Here is an 18,988-nt window from a genome sequence, read left to right on the forward strand (position 1 = left end):
GTTTCATGCGGACATTTTATTACTAGGACTTCTTTTTTTAATTCTTGGATTATTCTTGGAATATTTTTTCTGAGCTTTGGACAGACGTTAAACCTTCATGATTCAGTATATCACTTCAGTTAGTGTGATAACATCAACATTCACTCACGACTTTCACGCTTTAGATTTGTCACGTGATCATATTTCACGTAGTCAAGCTCAGTGTTTGGACGAGGAGGATGACTGAAACAAGGAAACGCAACGTATATTTTTAAAACAAATTTATTCAGTAGGGTTCCTTTAAAGATAAAGAATGAATGTTCACATCCTGTTAATTCACTTGTATTTTTCTAAAATTATTCATTCATTTACATTTATTATTAAAACTAGGATCCAATCTCAATACCACAGGAAACCTCTGCTCCTATTTCAGGTGCAATCCATCTGATCGGTCATACAATAGCCTGGTCGCAATGTTGCCCTGTGTATCCCTGGTTACATTCACAGAAACCATCTATTGGACTACATATGCTGGTTCCTGGGGCACACTGACACATACTTGAACATTGAAATCCATACAGTCCCGTGCCACAGCTCTCCTGGCACATCGCTGTAACATTTAACAGGTAAAACACAATTCTTGTAAGGAAAATGAACATTATAGTAGTAGTAGTAGTTATAGTAGTAGTTATTTATTTAAAGTGCCTTTAAAATACTTAGACCAAGATGCTGATCCCTATCGGCTGTAGAGTATGTAATTGGTATATCCAATAAAGATCTCTATCTTTCCTAAAAAATATCTTTCGCAATCTAATACTCTTTGCAATTTGTTTTCCCGGTAAGGCCAGGGTAATTCCTTGTATTCAACTTTTATATCACCATCAAGTGTTTTGAATAAAATGTTTGAAACACAATTATGTTTAAAGGCATATTAAGAATTATCGCATATAGTTGTTAAAAATATTGTCACCAACCATTATACATACGAGAAAAATTCACCCAAACACAAATGCATACAAAAGAAGATGTATGTCAATTGCACTGGTCATTTCTCATTTTTGCCTGTGTAGTGTCTACCGATGAAAAGCCACTGTGAGGTAAGTTTCCACCGATTTATAGGATATTCAAAAGAAAGCAGAATGTGCTGTGGAACTATATACTTCATTTACGACCTTGTTGTTCCTACACGTAGTGCATCCTTTAGAATGGTATATGGTAAAATCAACAACTAATTTATCTCTCCAAGTTAGAACAAAAAAATATTTAAGAGTAACTTACAATATAGCAATTAAATTCCAAATAATCATAAAGGTTATATCTCAAGTTAAAAATATAGTATTCCAAATAAATTCTAATAATGAATGTGACGAAACAGGGTAATGTATCAGCAGTCTTGATTTACAACACTGATATAATCCAGAAAGTCTTTACATGAATTCACAATAATCCCAAAATGTTGGGCGGGTGGGTCCAATATGTCAATGAGCACTTTGCAGTTCCAATGATATTAACAAAATGACATCTCTGAGGTTATATCTGAACAAAACAGCAAATATTTCCACAGTTCGAACCTAAAAAAGGGAAATTATTGATTTTGTTAACCACATATAAAAACTGATCTGATCTATGATTCAACAGTATTTACTGGAGACATGCGTTAACTTGCAAACAAGGTCAGGCTTCGAGAAAATTCTATAAAGTTAGTAAATAAGGTTAGACAGTGAATTTAGTTATTAATAAACAATTTATTTATAACTTGCAAAATGACAGACAAATGTGAGAATAATCAGGTAGGCTGCATCCCCAACTCTCAATCACGGATATAGGTCCAGTACACAATACAAATATAAATATACACACCAGCTGTATGCTGGTGTGCTCATCAGGTACTGGCTTATTGTCCCACCATGTTTAAGTTATAATATAGGTCAAGTGTTTATCGACCTTGTAAAATTTGTTTAATAATATTACCATATACTTTTACAACCAACAGTGTTGTGTTGCTGTGGCCGGTCGCAACAAAAAACAGTTGAATATTAAACACATTACACAGTTATGATGGCTACACGGACAAGAGTAGAACATTATTGCTCGGTTTGATTGATTGATTGATTGATTGTTTGTTTTTAACGGCGCATCAGCACTTTTAGGCTATTTAGCGCCAAACAAAGTGTTATTTGTATAATCTTTTAAAACTTATAAAAGGTCCTATATCGACCAGCGATATAAAAGATGAAATGGTTGAAATTAAAAACGGTAAGATGGTAACGGTGCAAAATAAAGCTTCCCGATCAACGGGAGATGTAAAAAAGATGAATAGGTATTAAAATGGGACGGTATATATATTGCATAAAACTGCACAAGGTGATAGCATAAAAGTCAGAGTCTAGAGTAAATATTTACAGCTTTCATGAACTCTATAATACGAATGATGTTTATATTATCAAAAAGTTCTTTCATGTCATGCACAATGTAATAACGATCGCGTGTAGGTTGTAGGTCAAAGCACTCTATCATAAAGTGCTTGACAGTGAATGGTTCATTGCAAGAAACGTACTCTGGTGGGTCTTCACCTTTTAGTATGTGGGTGTGGGTGATATAAGTATGACCAATTCGGATTCTTGCAATGACTACCTCCTCCCTACGAATGGTTCTGTAGGAAGGAGTCCATTCTCCTAGAGTTGGTTTGATTGCGTGAAGTTTGTTATTTACAGCATCATTCCATGATGCCTGCCACTTCTGACGTAAGAACTTTCTGATACAAGTTTTCAAATCAGTATATGGTATTTTAAAATCAGTTGGTTCTTGAGAAAGGGCCATTTTAGCAGCGTGATCTGCTTTTTCGTTACCTTTAATACCAATGTGGCTAGGTAACCAACAGTATATTATATTGTGGGAGACACTCAGATTATTGCTCGGAGACAGGCATATCATCTATATTAACTATGGATACACATATGCGTCCGTCTATCTATACAAAGCTATACACGAATACACATATTACCTCCTGTAAACCCAGGTTTACACACACAAATCCCTTCTATGGTACACGATTCTCCCTGAGTTCCGCAATCACACGTGTACGTACAGTTTGGGCCCCATCTGTCACGCGGACACTGTATTGCATGAAAATTAACATTCATGTACATTATTTAACCAGAAAAATCGGATAAAGTGTACATTCGAGGTTCATTTTCCTTACAGTTTCCTTGTAGATGAATCTTAATAATTTAATTTACTTAGCCTCAAAACATTCATTCATCGACAGTGTAATTATTTTATCTTGTACACCACAGGATTCCCATCGTGATAACTTTATCTTTGATGAAAACAAATGATAATCTGCATAATACTTTCTCTAGTGTGAGTATATTTATAACACATACAGTGTTGGGGGTTGAAAGATATTTATAACACATACCGAGTTGGGTGTTGGAATATATTTATAACACTTAAAATGTTGGGTGTTGGAATATATTTATAACACATAGTGTTGGGTGTTGAAATATATATAGAATGCAATATAAGATTCATATATACGTACAACTATTGAGCAATCATTTCCCATGAACCCGGCCTTACAGGTGCATGTGCCCAGCACACTGTCGCAATATGCACCATTTTGACAACTGAAATTTAAAAAAAAATTAATCAGAAACATTATCAAATAGAAAATAAAACTTCACGATCTGAAAGCAATCAATATATTGAAAGTAGATTATTTAGCAATTATTCATATTGCTGTAATTAGGACGAATATTAAGGATGTTTGAGATAATACATTTGTTCGCCATTCTAAGTAAAATACGTCATCAAGTTATAGTTTAAACTCGACTATATACACATGATATGCTTGCACCTGTGTACTGAATAATTATCTGAATTAAAATAGATCAATGTTGTTCATAAAAGAATAATGCACACACTTCCTTGGAAACTTGCATTGTCGCTTTCTCTTACGGTACAGTTTATTCCAAGGACTCAATCTTTATTTAATTCTTTAGAATCGATTCTTACTTGCATGTCTTGTTACAGTTATCACCATACGTCCCGGAGGGGCAGGGTTTGTCACACATCGGACCTGCGAATCCTGTCTTGCACACACAAAGACCACTTACAGCGTCACATCCGGGCTTTGCAAAAATACCACAGGGAGGACATGTCAGGGCACATTGTGGACCCCAAAAACCAAGAGATCCCTGTATACATAACATTAGATTAAACGTAAGTATCACATTATCGTACACTTTATCTACAGTGTGTGCAGTTTAATATATTTTTTATAATATAACATGTTAACATAAACATTTTATGTGAGTCTGATTGGTACAAATAAGCACATCAAATCCCCGCGCAGTATTCCCTTTACAGATTAGCTGCAATCGATGGATAAAGTTCATTACCCCCACCTACTGGAACTTTGTTTTTACTGTTACTAACAACATATGTTGGCGGCGAATTTGTCGAATCGGTTTCCTAATGGAAACTGGGACACAAAGTCTCGTCTGTCTAAAAATGGTCTATGTATTCCCATATGGGATTGTTGCGCCATGTATAGATTATCATGCGCTAAAAATGGCGTTAACTCCTTAACAAGAAGAGCAACAACAGCAAATACAAAAGGTCCATTGATAGTCTACATGTGAAAACAGCTAGGTATATACCTGTAACATGGATTCTAACCTATATACAAGAGCAGTTTAAATGTTAACTTAAATAAATAAGCTCACCTCTGTTCACAGAAGAATGTGGAGTTAAACTGCACCCCTACTGAAAGAATGTTAGCTAAGCACAGCACTTTTGCGCCGTAAAATAGCTTTTATCATGTGACACAATTCCAAGTTTGTCTATATGTACTATAATATACTGATTCCAAATTGAATAATGCATATATCCGGTTACAAATACATTTCTGTAAATTTGGAATATCTATGATTTTAATCATCACATCACATATATAACAATTTGAATGCTTAGACGTGAAAATGAGTGACACTCTCGCTGTTAAAACCTTTTCTAAGTAGCACCATATCTAAGTTGCATATACATTTTGAGTTCAATAATTATTTTATTATTTACGCATAACAAATACAAGGTGATGCGTCCGAGTCGAAATTAATGAAATTATTTATTTCACTCCTATTTAAATTTAAATAAAAACTGATAAACAAGGCTCCAAAAAGCTGGACCTTATTCATCCCGTTTCATAATTCAATATTAAATAATTTTTGATAATAACCCATTTGAGATCCTCTATGTATATGAAACATGATGTCATCATTCAAAGTGATGGCATCTTCTAACCTCTTCTTTTTTATGTTTTGGTAATTTAGATATCTTTCGTACTTTTTCTTTCATTTTTCCCACGTTCGCAAGATTAAAAGTTATTTAGAATTGCACATTTTGCAAACAAGCATTTACCCTATAAAGCATTATAATATAAGGTATATTTACATTTACTGTCACTTAATTTAGTACCAGATTACGCGATCGGTTATCGCGAGAATTGACTGAAAACTGAGATGACGTCACTGCGACTTCTTAAGAGCTTCTATCAATATAATTACGTTCTCTTACTAACCGATCATGCTGCTCAAGCATTCTTATAATTCACTCTTCGATCAGACACATACATACGTACATACATACATACATACATGCATACATACATACATACATACATTCACTTACTAACCGATCATGCTGCTCAAGCATTCTTATAATTAACTCTTCGATCAGACACATACATACGTACATACATACATACATACATGCATACATACATACATACATACATTCACTTACTAACCGATCATGCTGCTCAAGCATTCTTATAATTCACTCTTCGATCAGACACATACATACGTACATACATACATACATACATGCATACATACATACATACATACATTCACTTACTAACCGATCATGCTGCTCAAGCATTCTTATAATTCACTCTTCGATCAGACACATACATACGTACATACATACATACATACATGCATACATACATACATACATACATACATTCTCTTACTAACCGATCATGCTGCTCAAGCATTCTTATAATTCACTCTTCGATCAGACATACATACGTACATACATACATACATACATGCATACATACATACATACATACATACATTCTCTTACTAACCGATCATGCTGCTCAAGCATTCTTATAATTCACTCTTCGATCAGACATACATACGTACATACATACATACATACATGCATACATACATACATACATACATACATTCTCTTACTAACCGATCATGCTGCTCAAGCATTCTTATAATTCACTCTTCGATCAGACACATACATACGTACATACATACATACATACATGCATACATATATACATACATACATTCACTTACTAACCGATCATGCTGCTCAAGCATTCTTATAATTCACTCTTCGATCAGACACATACATACGTACATACATACATACATACATGCATACATACATTCTCTTACTAACCGATCATGCTGCTCAAGCATTCTTATAATTCACTCTTCGATCAGACATACATACGTACATACATACATACATACATGCATACATACATACATACATACATACATTCTCTTACTAACCGATCATGCTGCTCAAGCATTCTTATAATTCACTCTTCGATCAGACACATACATACGTACATACATACATACATACATACATGCATACATATATACATACATACATTCACTTACTAACCGATCATGCTGCTCAAGCATTCTTATAATTCACTCTTCGATCAGACACATACATACGTACATACATACATACATACATGCATACATACATACATACATACATTCACTTACTAACCGATCATGCTGCTCAAGCATTCTTATAATTCACTCTTCGATCAGACACATACATACGTACATACATACATACATACATGCATACATACATACATACATACATTCACTTACTAACCGATCATGCTGCTCAAGCATTCTTATAATTCACTCTTCGATCAGACACATACATACGTACATACATACATACATACATGCATACATACATACATACATACATTCACTTACTAACCGATCATGCTGCTCAAGCATTCTTATAATTCACTCTTCGATCAGACACATACATACGTACATACATACATACATACATGCATACATACATACATACATACATTCACTTACTAACCGATCATGCTGCTCAAGCATTCTTATAATTCACTCTTCGATCAGACACATACATACGTACATACATACATACATACATGCATACATACATACATACATACATTCACTTACTAACCGAACATGCTGCTCCAACATACTTATAATTTTCACTCTTCGATCAGATATATATATATATATATATATATATATATATATATAGATATATATAGACATACATATAAACAGACATACATATATAGACACACACACATACATACATACACATACATACATACATACATACATGAATACACACATACATACATACGTACACACATACATACACACATACAAGCACATATACCTACCTACATGCATACATACATACATACATACAGACATACAGACAGACATACAGACACACTCATACAGATATGCACACATGCACACATGTAGACACACACATACATAAACACACACATACACACATACACACAGACAAAACATAAAAAGAGACAGACAGACAGAAAGTCAGACAGACATTATATATACATACATACATACATACATACATGCATACATATATGTACACATACTGTCAACGATGATTGCATCAATTCAGAATGCAAGCCAAAAAACCATGGAACCAAAAATGCAAATTAGACATACCACTTACATTACACATGTATTCACAGGCAGATCCATAATACCCAGAATAGCATTTACAATATCCAGTTATGGGGTCACAAATTCCATTGGAACAGTTGCAACTAGTCTTACAGCCTGCTCCGTAGAAACCTATGGTGAATAGGACGAGACAACAAAGTTACTTTACTTTTAAATCCTATGGAATTATGAGAAAACATATATAAGTCAGATCATTGAGTCATACTAACCAGACACATTTTATTTGCGCATCTCTCACTCGTAACAATTCAAAATGAAATGAAACAATTATTTTGCCAGCAAGATTATGAGAACAAATTGACCACTACTTTGATTTAAGAAGAAATGGCATACATACTGGAATATAACTATTTGACTACAGCTATATTCAGGAAGGTGATACAAATATTTAACATGAAAGAGTCAGTGTCAGTATCGATAGATGATGTAGTTTTGTTCAAATAAAGTAAATATGATAAACAAGATGAGACAACAAAGTTACTTTAATTTCAGAAGTCATCTAATTCAGTCATACTAAACCAGACATTTTATTTAGGCTTCTCCCACTCTTAACAATTCAAAATGACACAAATACTTGACCAGTAAGAATATAAAAACAATAACGACTGGTACCTGAATTTTTAAAAGAAAAGCAACATACATAATAGGACATTAATACAATATTTTGGCTACAGGAAGGTGAGACAAATAGCTAACATGAAACAAAACGTGTCAGTATCATAAGATAATTTCCTTAAAAAGTTTGATAGAGTCAAAGTGTCTTAATTCATTGTTTTATAACAGATCATTTATTTCACTTTAATGGGATCGATACGTTTAATAATTTTAATGCCAAACGATTCAATTGCTTTTTGAATTCTTTATAATTTGGCTGAAATACTTTAATTAGATGCCTCTGCAATTGGAAAATGAGGCACAAAAGAGTAAAAATTGGCATAGTAATGCAAACAGGGATTATCAAAGGTCTGTCATATATAAGAGTATATATTACCAACACAGGGCTGGTCACAGCGTACTCCTGTCCAGCCACTATCGCAAATGGAACATCTTATTGTGTCTAAACATTTACCATGTACGCAATCGCATATGTGTTGGCACTTATTACCGGAAAAACCAGTTGGACACTGGCAATTGGGTCCCCTCTAACAGAAAAAAGACATCTTTAATTGCACACACACAGCTTGCATTGTTAAAAGGATATACTATGATATCTCTGAAAATTAGATCATACCAAAGAAATCTAAAGAATCATATAGAACAGCTTTCAAATTAACAGATTCATTTATGTACACGTACTGTTTCATGGTTTTGATAAACTTAATGTCAACCTGACTACCCAGTGATGTATACGATTACAAAAAATATAACTTACGGATAACTCTCATTAAACAAGACCCATAAAATGGATATTTAGTTTTTGGTTAGATTCTTATTAGTTGTCAGACTGTTTCATATCTAACAAGATCAAACACCTGAAAGTCAACACCTTTATCAATATTCCTACTTTTTACTTTAAACATAAGAAATATGCATTACAACAGTCAATGTTTAATTAATGCATTAATATGATATAAGAAATAATGCAACTCAATTGAAATATGAACCTAGTTTGGTGTTTGCGGCAGAGCAACGCCAATACGTAATTTAGTGCTGACGCAATTCTGGTAAAGTACATTCCTTAAGGCAACCTGATCTCCTGTATAGCACGCTAACCACTGAGCCACTGTGTTACCTGTAAATTATACATATAATTTCCTGAATACACAAAAGTGTTTAAAAACGTGCATGCTCTAATTAAGCAGACTAATGGAGGACACGAGCTGGCAAGATTGTCAGTGGACAACGGTTAGAATCCTAATATTGGATCAGGACTGTACCCCAAACATGGTGTGACTTTGGGCAAGACATTTTGCTCAGATTTGCCATGCACTAAATACCGTATGTTGATATGTCGTAAAACAGCAAACCAAACAAATGCAAAATAGTGGCAATTGCTTCAACTATGAAGTACGATATGATTAAATGTGTAAATATTTAAAACTGAACAATGGGCATATGAAACATTGTCACAATTTAAAATTATTATTTCAGACATGAACCAGACATTTACAATGTTGCATCGACATAAAGAACCCTTTGCTTGCCTGGCAAATACATGTACCATCCACTTTATTGCATACACCATTATTACACGTGGCACATCTTTGCGTACAATTTTTGCCATAGAAACCGTCCGGACAAGGATTTTCACATTGTTGTCCATAGAAACCTGGGAGACATTGACACGACCCATCAATCTGTGATAGAAAAGAAAACATAATTAATTAGTACAGCTAATTTTTTACTTTCAGTACTTGAGTTCAAGCAACATACTTTCCTACAGTACGTCATACAGTGCACTTGAAAATTCCAGTTGAATGTTTTCAAATTATTATACAATATCTTGCTGCTTTTTGAAGGATTCCTAGGTATATACAAAACTGTAAACTTGTATATAGTGCTTAGTGCTAGTGTTAATATTGTATTTGTATAACTCATAAATTGAGGTTAACTTAGTTCAAAATGTCTTTGACTGATGGTGAGAAATTTAGTCCCCTCTAAAATTAAAATGGTAATAGACTGCAAACAGTATATACAGTTTTACCCACATTCTAAAATTAATAAATTGCGAACTTTATCTCCATGACCTAGATTTCTAAAACCCATGAATACAGCTGAAAGATCAAAACCTGTAGATCAAATAAAGATGTAATGGAATCGAAAACAGTAAACCAACGAGGAGTATTTATGTAAACCTAAACCAACAAAGCGATGGACAAAACCATTAGACCAACTCTGAGAATATAAGAAAATGGACACCGGTGGACGAACTCGAATGATGTAAGAAGATCTGATCCTGATGACCAACTTTGAGAATTTAAAGCACATCATCTATTGCAGAATTACGAGAAATAAAAATGATGCACAGCAGCTGAAATTTGTACCCGCTTTTAGAACATCTAGGTAGAAGCACGGGAAACTAGGGAATGGGTGAATCAAGGCAGGATACATAACTAATTAATGTCCTAGAGACAGAATTGCCTGAAATGAATTAGACATAATTTTAGTTGCTAGGTGACAATACTTACGGGGTTACATGTGGCTCCATTCAGACATCTACAAAGGGATGTGCAGTTTTGTCCATAGTACCCAGAGGTACAATTGTTTTCGCAGTTGACTCCTTGATATCCTGGCATGCAAAGACATTGACCACTGAAGGCATCGCATGAAGTAGCGTGATCCTGTACACATGGACAAACCCGAGAGCACAAGTTTCCAAAGCTGAGGGAGAGAGAGAGAGAAAAAAAAAACAGAATTTATTTATAACACCAGTAATCTTCCAGTAGACGTTATCTTATATGATTTAAACAACTGTCTCTCTGACGATACATTTTTTTCTAAGCAAATCATTAATATAATATTGGATATGATGCAGACATAACAAGAAGTAATGATAACCCGTAGGAAAATCCCAAATTATATAGAGTACCATTAATACATCGTTAATACTGCTGTATAAAAATATTAAAATAATTTCAGACTTTTGAAAATTTTAATTTGAAATTAACTTTAATTTTGCACCTCACCAAGAGAACGAGAATACTTTATATGCATAAAGTCAGACATTATATATATATATATATATATATATATATATACACACTATCAGTGGTCAATGTCTTTGCATGCCAGGATATATATATATATATATATATATATATATATATATATATAGTAGACTATCGTTAGTTTGCCGCTTGTTGTTTGGCGGCGGCGCATAACTGTCCGTCTCTCAAACCTTGTATTTTTAATTGTTTTACTGAGATTACATAAGCATTACAGCAAGTGTGCGCTGTTATGATTTGTGATTTATATAACATCTTTGATCTAATTGCATATATATGCATATCTTAATATCTGTACACACTCGATAACGTCGTTTGTTAAATATACTTTTAAATATGCATGAACTGGTGTTCTTTCCTTTAAATTTTAATTATCGCCTGATACTCTGCCGATTTCGATAATTAGCTGAACTTTCGTTCCCGAGGGTCACCCAATGTACTTTCTAAAGATGTATCATGAGCGAAACATTGCCGTTTAAACGAGATTCACTTGTAATTTCCATTTTGCTTCTTTCTTTATTATAATACATTAAAACATATCGTCTATCATTATTATAATGTTTTTTATGATGATAGGAAGTCAGGTTCTCGATATGTACTTAATATTCCTTACTTTTCAAACTTTGCATAAAAACTCGTAATACATATTTAATTTTGATCTTGTCATCTTTAACTTTTTATTTCCCTTTCCAAGATGAGGAATACATGAATAAATTTGAGTCGTTTCATTCAAACAAGTCTGCATTCCATTTTACCATGGCCAAATGATATTGTCATAAAAATACTAGTCCTTCTAGTGTGATTATGATACAATTTCATCATAATTGAATTTAATTTAATGAAAAACATACACACACAGACATACACACACTGGATATATACATGCATATATATAAACATATGCATACATATACATAGATACACATACACAGACACACACACACACACACACACACACACACACATATATATATATATAGTTAAATTTTTCCCTGGACGAATCGGCATTGCTAGTAATAGTGACGATCATATTCAGCATTGTAATCCACTCCGGTATGTTATCCTTCCCAATAGGATGGAACTTACAAACTGAGATGGCTTGAGGTGCACGAGAACCATCTCGCTTGGCAAGGAAATATGTACACAACCCCGATTTCAATTTCTCAAAAAGTTAGTGGCTGCAGAAAACTGATGAATGTTATCATCCATCAAGATTATGACTGCTGGTAAAAAAGAAAAGAATTGCTGTTGAAATCCGTTTTTTCCAGAACTTCAGTAGATTTCAGAAACAAGTCAACTATGTTTAGTGCACGATAAAGGACTGGTTGCCCCATTTTATCCATCACATCCAACTGCTAGAAGTTTTTTTCCAGCTACTTGTACTGTGTGTTCATTATTGCTAAGGAACTCATGGTACTAATTCAACTGCAATGGTAAACATATGGAAACACTATCATATTCAAAATTAAATAACTTAAAATGTATGGGTGCTGATGATGAGACCTATAATTCTGCATGCACATCTAACCTTGGTGCAAGCTTATGTGTGGAGAACACCATATGAGCCGTGGCATTTTGTTTATTTACATGTGCATGAAACACATCTTACTGAATCTGCACTACAACACCGCTAGGTTAGTTTGCTCGACAAACACTATCGAATATTACAGTCGCATTTTTCTGGATGTGACTTGGGCTTCGCAAATGCATAAAAATACTGCATACATTTTCCTAAAGTACGTTTTTCTTGAGAGAAAGAGCACGTGTCCTGTACACTCTTCCCAAATACCTATATTTCTTTCCTTCGTTGATTTTCATGAATATTGATAAGAAACTTACATCAATCCATCATGTAAACAAAGTGATGTTTTCTAGCATACATTCCAATGATTTAATTGGAATTTGGTAATATGTGCTGCTACAAATTGCTCAAAAGAACTACGCCAATAACCAAGTTGTTACATTGTATTAGAAGTGGTCCAAGATATACAAAATTCAGGTTTTTTCAAAACATTCTTCTGTTGTATAGGACTCACGGTAGTAATTCAACTCGAAAGGTAAACATATGGAGACACTATCATATTCAAAATTCAATAACTTAAAATTTCTGGGTGCTGATGACGAGACCTATAATTCTTTATGCACATCTAACCTTGGTGCAACCTTATGTGTGGAGAACACCATATGAGCCGTGGCATTTTGTTTATTTACATGTGCATGAAACACATCTTATTGATTCTGCACGAAATGAATCAGGTGCTACTTTCATTATTGAGTACTCCTGAGTCAAGCCTGTAAAAATACTAAAATTGCATCAGTAGAAATATGTCTATATTTTTTTTAAATTACGTATAGGATAAGCTCTCAAAAGATACTTTTATTAAAATTTTAATTTTAATTATTAACCAATTATGGACCACCAAACCCGTAATTACTCTATTATTTGTTCACCCATTTCTAGACTGGTTCACAGTTCTTTCGTATAATTAGTACCGTGTGTCCTAAAGCTTTCTAAATGTATTGTTCAGTCATTCAAACTCTGCGTATATGATGGCCATCTAATATCTGTACAATATAGTAAGTTTGACAATGTTTTATTTGGCTATGGCATTAATGTTCACAGCAGTTTTTAATCAATACCACCACAGTAAAACTCATGACTTGTGAGAATTTTCTCGACTTAAATACATGCATGTAATGTTTATGTGGCTATTTCCTAAGAGTACGCATGCTGTGTCGGTTAAGCAGCCGAGCAAGATTCTTTATCCATGCGTAGTGTATAACATATTCTGATTCATTCCGTTTACTTGAAAACAATCAATCTGGTCATATCCATAATTCTCTACATGGATTATGTAAGCGGATAAAAGGCTTTATCATAAATAAACAGATTAACAACGTTACTTACATTAATCGTTTCAAGATTATTCTGTGTGGCGTTGGTAAGGTGGACAAGGAATTTGATATCACCAACGTTTATCCAGGTGTTAGTATTTTTTGGCAGTGAAAGGTTGTCACTAGCTGGATATCGCTGATAAAACTGCCCATTCAAAACGACTGTCACAATTTTTGTTTTTCATTGCCTTGGCAGGACCCATAATGGATCCCCGATATGATTCATATGTAGCTCGGACTGGACTTTTGTGATTTGCCTGGGCAGTACTGAACAGTAACATATGCATCCTCATTCATAACACGCACATTAGTGGTAAATTGCCGTTTAACCCTTTTGGCAGTTCTGTGGGCACTAATGTACGTCATAGACTCTACCCTTAAGACAGGTCACATGCATGGATTACTAATGCTAATCATCGATGAGTTATACGTGACATATTGATCGCCTAAAATTTAATGGGGGGGTGAGGCTGCGACAAATCGTTATCGAAAGAGACTTAAATAGGCAAAACATACGCTCTGCCACTACTACATTGATGGCTGTATTTAATGTATATAGTTGCGCACTTTTAATATAAAATGTCCGACAACAAATCTAATGCATACTTTTGACAGAAGGTCCCATAGTCTTCTGCTTTATAAAATTCGATAATTTCATTATAAGGATCGACTTATTGTCTTTAATCTAGGAATAGTTTATCGAAACAAATCTTAAGTCTGAGTCTCAGACAATAACTACAATCATCATGCTATAGCTACAAGCATTGGCATAACTAGAAAGTCTCCAACATTCCCAACATAAAACTGTCTCAAGTAATGGTACATGTTGCTTTAGGTTCCGTTTTTAGTAATCATTTCACAAGTAACTCCAATCAATCAACATTTCAGTTATCTGGTTATCCAGGTTGTTGCCTTATTGGGCGGCAATACAGGTTTGGGTGCAAGTTTTAGACCAAAAACAGGTTTACAATCACGCAAAAATAATATTCTGTATTACTCATTAAACAAGCCATATAGGAAATACCACTACCGTCAGAGTTTAATACCGTATATACACGCTTATAATTCTGATTCAACGGCAACCAGTATACTGATCGATACTGTTCCATCATGCAACGGACCTTTTGGCTGTATGTTGTTTGAAGATGTGCTCGACTTGCATGCGAATATAAATAATATGATTTGCTTGAGTTTTTTCTCTCATTTTTTATCATTTTAAAGTATCTGAAATACAATAAACAGGCTAAGATTCCAACCTGTATTTTCTGAGGAGAAAATACTGTCAGGTTCTAATGAGAATGGACAGAGAAGAGTGAGCAAATATCATGTTATGAACCGCAGTAAGGAAACCAGAAGTATTTTTTATATTAATAAAACATGTTTGAAATATAGAATTATCGAGGTTTTAATATTTATTTGTATAGAAAAAAAAGAATGAATATTTTTTCGGACGTAAATCCTGCACGACCTTGGGTTTATATTTTCCCATACAAATGCAGTAACATTTTTATTATATGCTCATTTTTTTAAAAATTCTATCTAATGCTTAATTATACTAACGAAATTCACAAGAAACAAAAAATTCTGAATGTATGCCGTATTCCAAATTTTGCGTCTACTGTATAGCTAGACTAAATACGAAACATTGCATCAAAAAGTTAATGCAGAATGTGACAAAGCAACTGGTATCTAGCAGTCCACGAAACAACTGCTTTACGTCATTCAGAAACAAATTTAAACAGCCACAACGTAAAATGCCTACTACGCGAGTGTACACGATTTGTTTACAAATCAAAATTGCTGGTGTCTGCCTCAATTGTTTGTTTACAATGGAAAGGAATTCCTTTATGAACGTGAATGTAATATGAAGATGGAAAGGAATTCCTTTATGAACGTGAATGTAATATGAAGATGTTCAATATCGTAAAATATTGAACTATTCTGACAATTTAACGTTAACGGATAAAAATGTGCATATAATAAAAACATCATTTTATTACACCCGCTTGGTCTATTTTTGCTTCTGTTCCCCATATATCGCGTTTCCCATATATCGCGATTTTCGTCATATATAATAAGAACTCAAACCAAACCCCGTATCGGAGAGTCTCATGACATTCTTTTTTAATTAAATATGAAATATGCAATAAATCTATTGTTCTAGGACTAAATTGTACTTACCTCCATTTTGGGCAGGGCAACTCGCACATGGTACCCCCGTATGCATATCCACAATTACATATCCCGGTGACAAAGTGACAATCAAAGCCATGCATACAGGTACATTGGTTGCGGCATCCTTGACCCCAAGTGTCAAAAGGACATATCTGTATGGATCCAATCCAGATTTAAACTTTTGCAGCATAAAAATCAATCGAACAGAAGCATTGCGAACACAGTTTCGATGAGTCAAGAGTAAATACATATTTCAGTGAATATATTTGTACGTAGTCTCCATTAAATAGAACAAACTCAGTCTTAAATTTCATCCTTTAAAATAAAAACAAATTTACCAATTACATCCCACTCGTATTGAAATCCATTCAAAATTCTAATTGGTTTCAGGAAACAAAAGGTCTATAAAGTAGTAGTTTTCAAGAAGATTCCTTCCAAAATAGCGCGAACATAAAGTTCATGTTTCTTAAATATTTCTCACATTCAACACAAGTATATTATAACATGAATGATTTTTAATGAAAATTAAAATATATTTAATTGAAATACTGGTTTAGATTAAGCTGCGTGCAAATTGTTTTGATATACAAATCATTACAGTATGTTATACGAAAGGTTATTATATAATATACATCATACCATAGCCAGAATTAAAAATAATATATAACATGTCATTTCCAAACCTATATACAGCATGTCATAAACAGTATTATATCCAACATATAATTTCCAATATTACATCCAACAAGTCAATGTTGATATTATATACAGCATATCATATATAGTATTACATACTGCATTTCATCTCCAATATTATATACAATATACTATAGCTAGTATTATATACAGCGTGTCATAGCCAGTATTATAGAAAATATGCCATGTCCAATATTATATACAACATGCCATAACTGTATTTTATCCAAAACGTCTTTGTCAATATAATATACAGCATTTCATAGCCAGTGTTATATCCAACATGTCATTGCTGATATTGCATGCAAACTGTCATCTCCCCTGTTATATCCAACATGTCATAGTATTATATCATGTCGTATACACTAAATAGCAGTGGTATATACTACAGTACCTTATGGTATGCATCCTATAAGTGTAACATATACTAAAGTCAGTATGACATACTAAATTTCATTATCATATGTTACATACCAGATTAAGTATTCTTTACCACCTGTCATAGTCAGTAGGCTATAAAACATGTCATTGTTAATATTTCACATGTCCTAGTCGGTATTATTTACATGTCAAAGTCAGTACTCTATGTTATAGTATCTGTGACAATGTACAAGTCACACATTATATACTGCGTGTCATATTCCCTAGTATATACTATACGATAAAATCAGTATAATGTACCGAAATTGACAATTATTTTAAAAGAATTTCATGTTTCCAACACATTTTGACTGTTGGCTAATTTGTATAGCTCTTTATTATTTTGTTCAAAATATGAAGCGTCTTGTAATGTCATTTCAGCGGCGACAAGTTGACGGAAGGAATAAACTGATTGGTGCCTTTCCGTCTATCAAAAAGAAACAATGTCAACTGTATCCATGGGAGACAAAATTGCAATAAATATTAGTCTGATAGAATTATATCTCCAAAGTCACAAATTTATTTTTTAAAAATCTAAACCACATTTTCATAGACTAGTTTGACCGATATAATGCACCCAGCCCTTCACCCGTGATGAGACTGATTTTCGGGTATCGTTCATCAGTATCATAACAGATTTTGGGTGTTGATTTATCGGACTATAGCTTAACATACAATTATACACAAAGGTTCACACATATGTCCTGATTCTCTAGGCCTACACTAACAGAGAACAGTCTAACTGATAACGATACTTACCAATTCACATTTATTTCCTGTGTAACCAGGAAAACATTTGCAAAAACCATTCACAGGGTCACATGGCGATTCGATACAATCGCAAGTTTTCGAACAATTTTGTCCCCATTCATAATTGTCACACGTTTGAGAGCAGTTAGCTGAAAATTAACAATTATGTTGTGAATGTATTCTAACATGGAGAAAACATAAATAAAATAAGCATTTTTAGACAATCTTTCTATAAATGAGGTAGTCGCTTCTAGGAGTAATGGCAGTTGTTAAACATTTGCACATATTAGAATTTAGTGGCAAATCAATGCAATACTGGCTTTGGGATGAGGTCTAAAGTTACACATTTAAATATTAAGCATCCCCTTCTTCCTTCCCCATTGATTATGAAGATAATCCATGCCATATAAACACAAATATTAAGTACTACAAAATGAAAGATAAAAGGTAAATATCACTTCTAAGAAAAAAAGTACTACACTAAAATTGTTACAATATCACAAACAAATGAAGTCAAAATATGGTAAAAATAAAAATGCAATGGTGAAATTTAGCTATAATAAC

The 18,988-nt window shown here is 33.6% G+C and overlaps 1 protein-coding gene across 9 annotated transcripts in view; it reads right to left on the reverse strand.

The window, feature by feature from the left end:
- Nucleotides 1–245: 245 nt before the first annotated feature.
- Nucleotides 246–18,988, reverse strand: part of LOC149791957 (uncharacterized) — a 153,420-nt gene continuing 134,677 nt past the window's right edge. For 7 of the 9 annotated variants that reach the window (XM_089970474.1, XM_089970472.1, XM_089970471.1 and 4 more), the window contains 10 exons: nucleotides 18,434–18,573; nucleotides 16,565–16,710; nucleotides 10,952–11,144; nucleotides 9,968–10,120; nucleotides 8,815–8,965; nucleotides 7,813–7,934; nucleotides 3,997–4,178; nucleotides 3,524–3,608; nucleotides 2,984–3,095; nucleotides 246–589 (listed from right to left, as the gene is read on the reverse strand). In XM_089970474.1, coding sequence (XP_089826600.1) covers nucleotides 432–589; nucleotides 2,984–3,095; nucleotides 3,524–3,608; nucleotides 3,997–4,178; nucleotides 7,813–7,934; nucleotides 8,815–8,965; nucleotides 9,968–10,120; nucleotides 10,952–11,144; nucleotides 16,565–16,710; nucleotides 18,434–18,573 — 1,442 coding nt within the window. In that variant the 3' untranslated portion in view covers nucleotides 246–431. Of the gene's footprint in view, nucleotides 590–2,983; nucleotides 3,096–3,523; nucleotides 3,609–3,996; nucleotides 4,179–7,805; nucleotides 7,935–8,814; nucleotides 8,966–9,967; nucleotides 10,121–10,951; nucleotides 11,145–16,564; nucleotides 16,711–18,433; nucleotides 18,574–18,988 lie in introns of those variants that run through there. The other 2 variants (XR_016423457.1, XM_089970478.1) reach the window with 2 other exon arrangements.

The sequence above is a fragment of the Sinohyriopsis cumingii genome, chromosome 9 (genome assembly GCF_028554795.1).
Source record: "Sinohyriopsis cumingii isolate HCF-2022 chromosome 9, ASM2855479v2, whole genome shotgun sequence".
NCBI classification, from domain to species: domain Eukaryota; kingdom Metazoa; phylum Mollusca; class Bivalvia; order Unionida; family Unionidae; genus Sinohyriopsis; species Sinohyriopsis cumingii.